This window comes from Narcine bancroftii, chromosome 9, assembly GCF_036971445.1.
Source record: "Narcine bancroftii isolate sNarBan1 chromosome 9, sNarBan1.hap1, whole genome shotgun sequence".
NCBI lineage: Eukaryota > Metazoa > Chordata > Chondrichthyes > Torpediniformes > Narcinidae > Narcine > Narcine bancroftii.
This window is the reverse complement of record NC_091477.1, coordinates 72,398,254-72,410,317: the sequence shown is the minus strand read 5'-3', so window position 1 is coordinate 72,410,317 and position 12,064 is coordinate 72,398,254. Positions and strand designations below refer to the sequence as shown.

Sequence of the window (12,064 nt, the reverse complement as noted above, 5' to 3'; positions counted from 1 at the left end):
ACATGGACAAAACAAAGATGATTGTGAACTTTTAGATGGAGATCAACCATTCTCCACTGAACATCAATGTATGAAGAGTTGAGAACATAACAGAATGGTACAAACAAGGGGGCTTACAGCTACCAAACTTTAAGAATTATTATAGAGCAGCACAATTAAGATACCTATCAGATTTTTATCAAACAAGGGAAAAACCCAATTGGACCAGATTAGAGCTAGAGAAAATAGGGGAGAAGGTACCTGAACATATACTATACAAGTGGGATGAAAAGCTGGTGCAACATGGGAATTCACCAGTACTGCACCATCTGCTCAACATTTGGAAGAAGATTCACGTAGAAAGGAAAAATACAAATTATCAACTACCAAAATTAATACTGACGCAAAAATCAACTAATCCCCTTCACAATAGATAACCTTTCCTTTAGAGAATGGGAGAGAAAAGGGATCAAAAGAACAGAAAATTGTTTTTCGGGAAATAAATTATTATCTTTTGAACAAATGAAGTGCAAATATGGAATAACTCACGGTACAATGTTTGCATATCACCAACTGAAAACCTACTTGAAGGACAAATTGGGAAGCAGGCTGAGGTTACCAGAAGGAAGCAATTTTAAATATGTGATTACAGACACAATGATAATTAAAAGATTTATAACAAACATGTACATCAAACTGCAAGAGAAAGAGAACAAGGAAACAAGCTGTAAACCCAAACAAAAATGGGAACAAGATCTAAAGATAAAGAATGAAATATAGGAAAAGCTATGCTCCGGAACTATGAGAAATACAATAAACATGAGGTTACGCATGATACAATATAATTGGTTACACAGGCTATACACCACGCCCCAAAAGTTAAATAAATGGGACCCAACAGTATCAGATAGATGTTTTTGCTGTAAGACGGAAACGGGAACAACAGTATATGCAATTTGGGCATATGAGAAAGTGGAAAGGTTTTGGGAAGATCTAAATCAGGTATTAAATAAAATCACAAAAAGCAACATACCAAAAAAATCCAGAGATCTTTCTTCTAAGTAATATAAGAAATAAAGAACTTGGACTTGATTTGGATGGAGCACAAAAAAGATTTATTATGATAGTCTTAGCTGTAGCAAAAAAAAATGTATTATGTCAACCTGGAAATTAGAAGATAGCCTAAGAATACAACAATGGTATATAGAAATGAATAAATGTAATCCATTGGAAAAAATAACATATAATTTAAGAAATAACAATATTCAAACAAATTTGGGAACCGTACATGGAACACAACAGAGAAGTCCTACCGCGGACATCCACCACCTAAAATGACAGAGGAAGACGACGAAATGAACTGAACCAGTATGTAAAAGTGGATGACACAAATTTCTTGTTTATTTTCATTGTGTGATGACATTGTTTAATGGGTTTAATACATCATATATTGGAATGTTGAGTGGGTGGGGAGGGGGGGTGAAGGAGGGAGGGAAGGGAGGGGGTAAAAGGGGAGAAAATGACACTGTGTATATTCAAGAGGGAAATGTTTGTGAATATTTTGGTCAGTCTGGTTCATAGTATGAAAATTAAAATATTTAAAGAAAAGGAAGAGTTGAGAACACAAAGATCCTCGATGTGCATATAATGGACATAATGAACCCACATCACCTTCTCAGTAGTCAGGAAGGCACTGCAGCATCCATACTTCCTAAGGAGGCTGAGGTGGGCAAGGCTGCCAAGATGTTGACAACTTTTTCAGAAGCACTCTTGAGAATATCCTGTCTGGCTGCATCATTCTGCAGTTTGGTATGATACCACATCAGACCAGAGGTCAATACAGAGGGTCATGAAAGCAGCTGAAAAAAAATCACTGTGTTCTCTCTTTTCTCTGTTGAAGGCATTCACCAGAAGCTTTGCTGAAATTACGCTCAATTATTGAGGATCCCTACTATCCATCACAAGCATGAAGGTGAGGTCAGAGTATAAAAATGAGGATGGCCAAGCTGGAAAAGAGCATCAAGCCTTATAGAACATTAGCTCTCTTATCAATGAATGTGGAGAAAATTATTCCATAATTTTTAAACATATTGATTTTATATTATAATGAATGTGATTATTATGCACTTTGTGAGAAATATATTGTACATGCATGTGCACCATGTCCAGAGGTCTGCGGTTTTGTCTGGTTGTTCGTGTACACAGTCAGATAGGTGATAATAAACCAACTTGAATAAACTTGAACTTAGTAGTTTCCCTTTCAAATTGTGGATATACAGTGTACAAAAAATTTAAAAATTGGAACTGCAAAAACAAATTAGCATTAAAAGGTGCATTCAAGGGGCATTTTATAGACCAAACAAATTCCAATTATGAGTGGAACTAATGGCATTGCAACCAGATTTCCATATCAGCTATCACTAGGATACTTATCTTGATTTTTCATTTTGACCAACATTTGTAACACAGCCAACAAGTCATACCAAGAGACAAGATTCGACAGAACCAGACTGTTAAAAGCCTGTTCCTCCACGTGTTTATATCCCAACTGCTATAACTCACATCTCCATTTATTTGTTTTCATTAATTATATTAATATCCTAATTCAATTTTGAAATCTGATCAACTTCCTGCTGGTCCAAACTTTCATAAATCCTGCATTGTGTTTCCCAATCTCACTTCCACAAAGCATAGTTCTAAAGTACTAAAATGCCTCATTAAAAGGAATTTTTTTTTTAAATGACATACCAACGTAGAAGAGCTTTTTCTCCATGAAACCCAAGTCAACCAGTTACACCCAATTAACCTACCAGCCCTGAACATTTTGGAGAATGGGAAGAAACCTGAACACCTGGATAAACCTCAGGCAGTTCACAGAGAGAAAAAACCATATTTGAAGGCACTAAGAGTCCTAACTGTGCTGCCAAATCCAATACATCCACTTCATTTTTCAAATGCAATAAAATCCTCGTTATCTGGAATTCAATCAACTGTAAATTCAAATTACTGGCAAAAAAAATAAATAAATAAATTGGACGATACGACTGGGCAGATGGACCCGGCGGGAAGTGCTGAGACTTTGTTGGATATGCACAAGTTTGCCCTGCTGAACTAGTAAAGCCCTTAATGCACATGCATTCTTTTCGGTGTCACCACTGGCATGGAGGTGAGCCGGGATGTTGATGCAAGAAAGGTGCATCCAGGACACATGCATGGAAGTAAGCCAGGATGTCGGCACAAGGAAGTTGTGCCCAGGACACTTACATGGAGGTGAGCCGGGATGTCAATGTGAGGAAGGTGCACCTAGGACAATTACATGGAGGTGAGCTGGGATGTCAGCGCGAGGAAGGTGCACCTGGGACACTTACATGGAGGTAAGCAGGGATGTCAGCGTAGGGAAGGTGCGCTGAGGGGCTGACTGGAAAACTGGCGTGGAGATGAGTCAGATGCCTTGGTGAAGATGAGAGCATACATTCAGCCAGTGAAGCACTCTGGTCGTGCTCCGCCCACAGCAGCTGCTTGAATAAAGTTATGTTGGAATGAAATTATGGCGCCCAGGATGAAAAGCCGGCTGATGCCGCTCGCCACTAGGGCGACACTCTCAAAGTGTCTCCTTATCCCTGCCTGGTAATAATCTTTATTTTTATTAGTATTAACTAAGTTAGTAAGGCTTTATCTGTAAACTTTGGGGAGGTGGTTCATCATAACACTGGCACAGTTAACACATTAGTGTTACAGCACCAGTGACTGGGCCCAAATTTAAATTTTGTAAGTTACAGACTCCAACCAGACAGCATCCCAATCTCTTTCCCTAAACCTCTGTCTCCTTTTCTTGTCAGAGAGCTATCTTTCTTCACCCTCCACCCCTATCATTTCTCAGCTTCTTTCTCTTCTCCCCTTCCATCTGTATCTACCCATTTTATTTTACCTCAGCCTGTGCTCTTCCCCTTCCCCCATCCTTTTATTCAGCATCTGCCTAGAATGGTGTCAAATGTGTAAGCATGAAATAGTAATTGTAGCTACAAAACGTAGAATTTGCAAAACATAGCAGGAAAATGGAAAGTTAACATTTCAAAAAGTCCATTTCAACGTAGAAATTTTTGAGGGGGGGGGGTTGGCGGGGGAGAAAAAAAAAAGGATTTTTCTTTAAAAAAGCAATCCTGATAAGGCAACAGGATAACCAGAGGTCTTGAGTTCGTTCCTCACTGGGGTCTCACTTCTGTGAGGGGCACTGGACAAAGTGGCGATTCTGTCTTCGTTACGGCCAACAAAGTTAAAGAATTTCATGTATGTTACATTCTAAATGTAGTATTACATGACAATAATGGAACTTTTACAATCAGAACATTGTGGGGCAAGTTCAACCACTGAACTAAAAGAACACATTACTCCCGTTTAATTTCCATATAAACCATGCTGAAGAAGTGCCAACTCAACTGCTATTATGACAACTCTACCTAATCTGGAATATAAATCAAACTATTCTGGGACATAGATTACTTGGCAGTATCACACAAGCAAATAGAAGATAAGCACTTCTCCTCTCATAGACACACCTGTGGTTAAAATGTGGGAAATTTGCTAATCTACACAAGTGATATATAACCAATAATAAAAAGCTTCAAAGATTTCACTTCCAGTAATATGTATATTGCAAAGTGAGACTAAAATTCATTGCCTACCCACAGGCGTTAAAATACCATTTGAAATCAGTCCCAAAGTTCACAACAGGTAATCAACAATGCCAAGAACTATAACTCAATAAGCAAAGTGCTCCTGCCACTTGAGGAAAAAAAGTGTTTCTCCCCTACAAATTCCACAAGAGCAAATGATATTCCATATCCTAATTTTTTGGGAGGCAATTTGTTATTTCCGCAAGAACAAAAATAATCCAAACAGCCGTAATGCAAGTTTTGAATGGAAGCTTGCCTCTTCAACAAGCACAAGCCAAACTTTTCTGCATCAGCAAACCACTCTGCAACACTCCCCATATGTCTACATTGTGAAAATGCATTTTAAGCATCAAACAGTTGAGTATTCTCGCTTGGATCCAGGAGCTTTCATTTTATTTTTAAAGTTCGGTCGACAATGCAGATTACATCAAATACACTCATGTTAACCCTCAAAACAAAATTGTTCATCAGATCTTTCCCTGACAAAGCCACACTGAACCAACCTTGATTAATTCTTGCATTTCTAAATAATAGCTCCATACAACCCCTCAGCTAAAATTTCCCATTACCAAAATTCAACCAGAGTCCATAATTGCTCAGTTTTGTTTTTATTTTTATTACTCAGTTATTCTTCTCTCTCTTTTTAAAACAATGGCAGTGTTATCAGCCTCAAATAATCTGGCACCACTCATGAAACTAGAGAGGATTGCAAAATATAATTAAACTAGGGAAGACTACTAAATATAATCAGTCTTACCAATTTCCATCCAGCTAGGAATCTATTCCATTTGCACCCAACAATTTATCAACTCTCTCAGATGTGAAACCCCTGAATCTTTTTCTCTATTCATAAAATATTTCATGCCTTTCCTCCTTACCTTAAGTACATATTGTCATTGCCTTTCCTTTCCTGAAGAAAATGGATAAAATTGCTCATTCAAATCTTGCCTATATACACCATCTTCAGAAACAATCTCTAGTCCTTAATAGGCCCTTCTTGTCCTCAATATTTTGTTCTTTTAATTTTTATAAAATAATAGGATTTTCTCAAGTCAGTTTTTTGCTTTGCTAATTTTCCTATTAATTTCACAATTATGTTTACCATATAGAGAAACAAAAACTATACATGCTGGAATCTTGAGTAAACAATGAACTGAAGGAGTTTAGCAGGCCACACAGCATCCATGGGTAGAAACGGTCAGGTCTCAAATTCATCCAGCAGCTTGTTGCTTGCTATGCTCACGAAACCATGCCAGGCTTTCAGCAGTATTGACCTCTGGTATTTAATACAAGCTTTGCCTTTTATAGCTCTCTAAGCACCATGTCATCCAGGGGCTTTAGATGAATTAATGCTCTTGAATGTGCTTGTCTATGCTGAATTTCATTAAACTACTTCACCATATCCAATGCACTCACAAAGAGCACAAAAAAAATCATCCAAGAACACCTCATCACCTCATACATCTTCAGCTGAGAGACCCAAGACCTCATTCAGTTCGTGAAAATTCAAAGCAATAATACTATAGGATGCAGTCTATAAATAATTTGTGGCAAGTTTAGTAGATCCAACATATTTGGGAGGAACAAAATAGACAAAAATGCTAGAGAAACTCAGCAGGTCGCGCAGCATCCATAGGAGGCAAAGACCACCCATAAACTGGAGGAAGAACACTTTATTTTCCATCTGGGCACTCTCCAACTGGATATCATTATCATCGACTTCTCTGATTTCTACTAGCCAACTCTCTATGCTCCCTCCCTTCCCATTTGTTTTCACTTCCTCCAACTCTCTACTCACTTCCATCTCCATTCACAGAGCCATCCCTCCTCTTCCTGCTTGCTGGTGTGCCCTCCCTCCCTTATTCACCAATTACCTCCTGCCTTTGAGGTCATGATTCTCCCTTGCCCTTCCCTCTGCACCACTCTGCTTGGATACCTGCCTACATTTTTTCATAACTTGATGAAGGGATCAAGCCTGAAACATTGATTTTGTATCTTTGCTATATAAAGTACACTGTTTGACCAGCTGAGGTTATGCAACATTGTTTTTATTCTAAATGTTGTTTTGCACCATGTCAGAATTGCCTATATATTAATTTTTGGAGATAGCTTCCAATATTAGCTAACAACTTAAGTATTATAGTACCACAATAACTGAAAAGAAACAGATGGAAACTATTTTTTTTAAATCAATAGTTCCTAAACTCAGACCATTATAGACAACATTTACAATTTCAACAAAAAACATTGGTTAAATCCATAAACTTTAGGGAGAGGGAAAGAAAAAAAAAAAATCACCTCACCTCTACTTCAAATTGCTCCTGTACATCATCCAACAGCTGAACAGTCAACTGCATCCCTCTGCCACAGGGTTTGAGAGAAGATGACTTAAAGGCCTTCGAGAGGCTCTGACCTGGCTCCAGGGTACTAATTGCTGCACTGGTTGGTGCTCCTAGGCGAGCTCCAGGAGTCTGCAAAACCCGATATGTTCCTTCCATCTCCTCCATCTCCTACCAGCAGACAACATGTAGTCTACAATAGAGAAAGGAACAAATTTACACATTTGTCAACAGGTTATTTTCTCACTTTAATTATGCAGACTTGATATTGTCAAGACTTTAAAATATTTGAAAGCTTTTTTTTTAAAAAAGAAATTCTGCTAAAATTACAGTACGTTATTTTCAAGGAATGTAGCAAAAGTGTGTATAAATATGCAGGCAAACTTAATGACTGGTTAAGATCATTTTTTTAAAAATCCTGGTATGCATTTTCTCCATTTATACTTTGATTAAAGCTGCTTATGAAGCTCTGGGATCTTTGCCATGACTGTTCAATAACCCTCATCTTAAAGAGGCTAAAGTCCACAAGGTCTTTCTCATACTAGTAGCAGCTTGAAAGCTGTTGTAAAGCAATTCATAAAATGGTTTCAAATCTCAATGTCTAGCAACAAAATTAATAGCATTGTAGCGGGAGCCCTACGCATACAACAGAATCGTGCACAGCCACAACAGTTAAGCAAGCGCATTACCAGAGCACATACCCTCCAACAATGTCCCAGTCCTCCAGCTACAAGCCAGGCACCAGCAATTAGGAAAAGCACACGAATAAGAGTCCGTGCTTTTTATGACACCCGACACTAGAAAGTGATGTCACTACTGCATCCCAGAAGCTTCAGCGTGAAACGCGCAGAGGGAACTAGAAAAGCTGTGGTTAAGCACAATAAAAGGACTGATTCCTGACTCTGTCTCCAGTGTCATTCATTGCCACTTGTGTAAGGTAGTGTCGTCAGATAGGCCACTACACATTTTGGTGACCCCGACGGGCCTCAGCTCCACTGAGTCCCACATGACTGACATGGACGAGCAACTGAAGACTTCGAAGGTGGAGGTTGGCGCAGCCTCGCTGGCTGCAGCACCAGTGGTGATTAATGCAGTACCAATTCGCCTGCCTCCATTCTGGTTGGATCAGCCACGTAGCTGGCTGCAGTTGGCCAAAGCACAATTTGTGCTTCGGAGCGTTACATCTGAGGGCATGAGATATTGGCACGTTGTGAGTGCATTAGATACTACGACCGCACCAAGGATGAGTTAATTCATCAATAACCCGCCAGTGGACCAGAAGTACACTAAATTCCGGATTTTTTTTGCTGGAAACATTTGAGCGCTCTTGTCATGAACGAGCTATAAGAATTTTGAATACGCAAGAACTGGGGGATCGTATTCCATCCCAGTTAATGCAAGAGCTGGTATCACTAGCCACAGGCCATACGGATTGCTTTATTTTCAAGGGACTGTTTTTAATCAAAATTATCAGTGCATGTGGCGGCAAGTGTGGCGCACATGAATTTTGCAGAGCCACATTTGGTAGCAAGAGAGGCCGACCGACTTTCTGGCCTTCCACAGGCTAACGGAATGCAGGTGCAGCCCATCCGTGTGGCTGAGTTGTCCGAGCCCCCCGAAACGCCAAGACCACCAACATGTGCAGCAGTACAGCGACCACGTCTTGATCAAGGAAACAAAAGTTCTGGATACTGTTTTTATTATCGCCGATGGGATCGCTCTGCCTATAGATGTAAGAGCCCTTGCACTTACCCAAGTCCACCACCACATCAGGAAAACGGATCTGCCAACCGCCGTTAGTGGCTTCGGCGGTTGGCACAGAACAAGGTCTACTTTTTTTACATGACGTGATTTTGGGGGTGGATTACTTGATAGATAAGGGGGCGGAGTTCAGTATTGTTCCCCCAACACATTTGAGTTGGCACAAGGTGCACGTACTCCACCGCTTTCAGCAGTTAATGGTACCACAATTCCTACTTTCGGAATGAGGAAGGACACGATACATATGGGTTCAGTGGTATTCTACTGTAAATGCAGGGTTTTTCCCTGTTAGGTGTGGATTTTTTGAGAGAGCATGGTCTCCTGATGGATATTCCAAAATTTTCCCCTTAAGAGAATGTGTCGCTCTTTCCAACCAGGAAGAGTTCAGGCGATTTAGAAGAATGCATATATGCCTCGATCCCTAAAGAGTTCCCGGGACTGTTGACGATCCCTAAAGAGTTCCCGGGACTGTTGACGATCCCTAAAGAGTTCCCGGGACTGTTGACGATCCCTAAAGAGTTCCCGGGACTGTTGACGATCCCTAAAGAGTTCCCGGGACTGTTGACGATCCCTAAAGAGTTCCCGGGACTGTTGACGATCCCTAAAGAGTTCCCGGGACTGTTGACGATCCCTAAAGAGTTCCCGGGACTGCTGACGATCCCTAAAGAGTTCCCGGGACTGCTGACGATCCCTAAAGAGTTCCCGGGACTGCTGACGATCCCTAAAGAGTTCCCGGGACTGCTGACGATCCCTAAAGAGTTCCCGGGACTGTTGACGATCCCTAAAGAGTTCCCGGGACTGTTGACGATCCCTAAAGAGTTCCCGGGACTGTTGACGATCCCTAAAGAGTTCCCGGGACTGTTGACGATCCCTAAAGAGTTCCCGGGACTGTTGACGATCCCTAAAGAGTTCCCGGGACTGTTGACGATCCCTAAAGAGTTCCCGGGACTGTTGACGATCCCTAAAGAGTTCCCGGGACTGTTGACGATCCCTAAAGAGTTCCCGGGACTGTTGACGATCCCTAAAGAGTTCCCGGGACTGCTGACAATCCCTAAAGAGTTCCCGGGACTGCTGACGATCCCTAAAGAGTTCCCGGGACTGTTGACGATCCCTAAAGAGTTCCCGGGACTGTTGACGATCCCTAAAGAGTTCCCGGGACTGTTGACGATCCCTAAAGAGTTCCCGGGACTGTTGACGATCCCTAAAGAGTTCCCGGGACTGTTGACGATCCCTAAAGAGTTCCCGGGACTGTTGACGATCCCTAAAGAGTTCCCGGGACTGTTGACGATCCCTAAAGAGTTCCCGGGACTGTTGACGATCCCTAAAGAGTTCCCGGGACTGTTGACGATCCCTAAAGAGTTCCCGGGACTGTTGACGATCCCTAAAGAGTTCCCGGGACTGTTGACGATCCCTAAAGAGTTCCCGGGACCGTTGATGACTCATTTTCAGGATAATAAGCCGTGGCATGGTGTATATCATTATATTGATACAAGTGGTCCACCTGTTTATGCTTGGGCTCGTAGGCTTCCAAAAGACAAGCTTACAATTGCAAGAGCAGAATTTGCAGTAATGGAGGAATTAGGGGTGGTATTGGGGGGGGGGGGGGGGGTGTAGCAGGAGTCCCACGCATACAACAGAATTGTGCACAGCCACAACAGTAAAGCAAGTGCATTACCAGAGCACATAGCCTCCAACGATGTCCCAGTCCTCAAGCTACAAGCCAGGAACCAGCAATTAGGAAAAGCGCGCGAATAAGAGCCCGGGCTTTTTATGGCACCTGACACCTGAGGCTGGAAAGTGACATCACTACCGCATCCCAGAAGGCTCAGCGTGAAACATGCAGAGGGAACTAGAAAAACTGTGGTTAAGCACAATAAAGGGACTGATTCCTGACTACCGTCTCCAGTGTCATTCATTGCTACTTGCACAAGATAGTTTCGTCAGATAGGCCACTACAGCATCTTGCAAACTAAAAAATGCAGATTGAGCTTTGAAGTTCATCTTTTAGACAGAAATTTTCAATTAAAAAAATTAATGCACTCCTTAGGAAGTAATATTCCCCAATCTTAACATTTTCAAATGCAGCGATCCACAAACGAACTGAAGAAATAAACATCAGCTCCAGGCAATTGAACTTTTTCGAAACACTTTGGCCAATGCAAATAAAACGGATCCAAAATCTCCACAGATGCATTCACAGGACTGCAAAAAGGAAAAGTCATAAACCCCAAACACTTTCCCCAGCAATTAACTTGCTTACAGGTTCCATGGTTTCTGTTTCACAAAAATTAACAATGAACTCTTAAAATCATTTAAGTAAAAGCTGGTTGCATCATTTAGGAGGTCAATTCTGTGGCTTTTTAACCATCTTAATAATTATAAACCTTCTAATTTATCTTGCATTTTATTGGGATTCAAAATCTTTTTTTTAAATTAGTAAAAATACCAAATGCTGGAGAAGCTCAGCAGGTCAAATGGTCTCCTTCATGTAGGAGAGGAAAAGCTACAGAACCGGTGTTTTGGGCTTGAAACCTTCAAGTTATTTCTCCAGCTTTGTGTTTTTACTTTAACCATGGTGTCTACAGATTTTCATGTTTTACTACTTTTTTTAAAAATCTTGCCTGCTTCCACGATTATCACAGTTGGAACAATAAAATTGGTTCTGAAATTTGGTGTCTTGTAGCAAACCCCTTGCTATTGAGTTTAAAGGTGGGCAGCATTTCTTGTCATCTCTGGCCACATCAAGATGAACCCTGATGGATTTTAGATTCTGTAACTTATTGTGCAAACTTTGATTGTTGTGCAATCTCATTTTGTGATTTATACCTTCTGTACAATTTCGTATTTGCTACGTGCATTCAAATCGGAAATTTATTTAAATGTTCACAAAAATAGCACCTGCTCTATTACACAGCACTTCTAAAATTACTGACTGGTATAGGAGATCATATGAACAGGGCAAGTCCTTTGGGCCTATCCATCATTTATGGCTTACTGGGATACAAACCATAACCCATTTCTTCACATCCATTAAAAGTTACTACTGACTCAACATTAAATGCTGCTGGCAGTAGAGCATTATTCTTTGCAATGTATGTTGGATCGCCAACGTGAGATCCCATCAGCACATGCGCAGCTATTACATCTGTTGACTTGCGAGGAGCAGAGTGTTTTTTGGCGCGAAAGCAAAAAAGTGTTGAATCAGTGGGGCAATCATAGTAGAGTGACCCCAAAAAAGTGCAAAAATAGTGGGCCTGCAGGAGCAGAGTCCTGAGGGAAATTGCAGAACGATCCACATAAATGGAATCAAAC

The 12,064-nt window shown here is 40.9% G+C and overlaps 1 protein-coding gene across 11 annotated transcripts in view; it reads right to left on the bottom strand.

Moving 5' to 3' along the window:
* farp2 (FERM, RhoGEF and pleckstrin domain protein 2) overlaps positions 1–12,064 on the bottom strand; it is a 187,911-nt gene that overhangs the window by 164,429 nt on the left and 11,418 nt on the right. For all 11 annotated transcript variants that reach the window (XR_011344030.1, XM_069896453.1, XM_069896458.1 and 8 more), the window contains one exon: positions 6,956–7,184. Coding sequence is in view for 10 of the 11 variants with exons in the window: in XM_069896453.1 (XP_069752554.1) it covers positions 6,956–7,159 (204 nt within the window). In the remaining variant the exon portion in view is untranslated. The remainder of the gene's footprint in view (positions 1–6,955; positions 7,185–12,064) is intronic.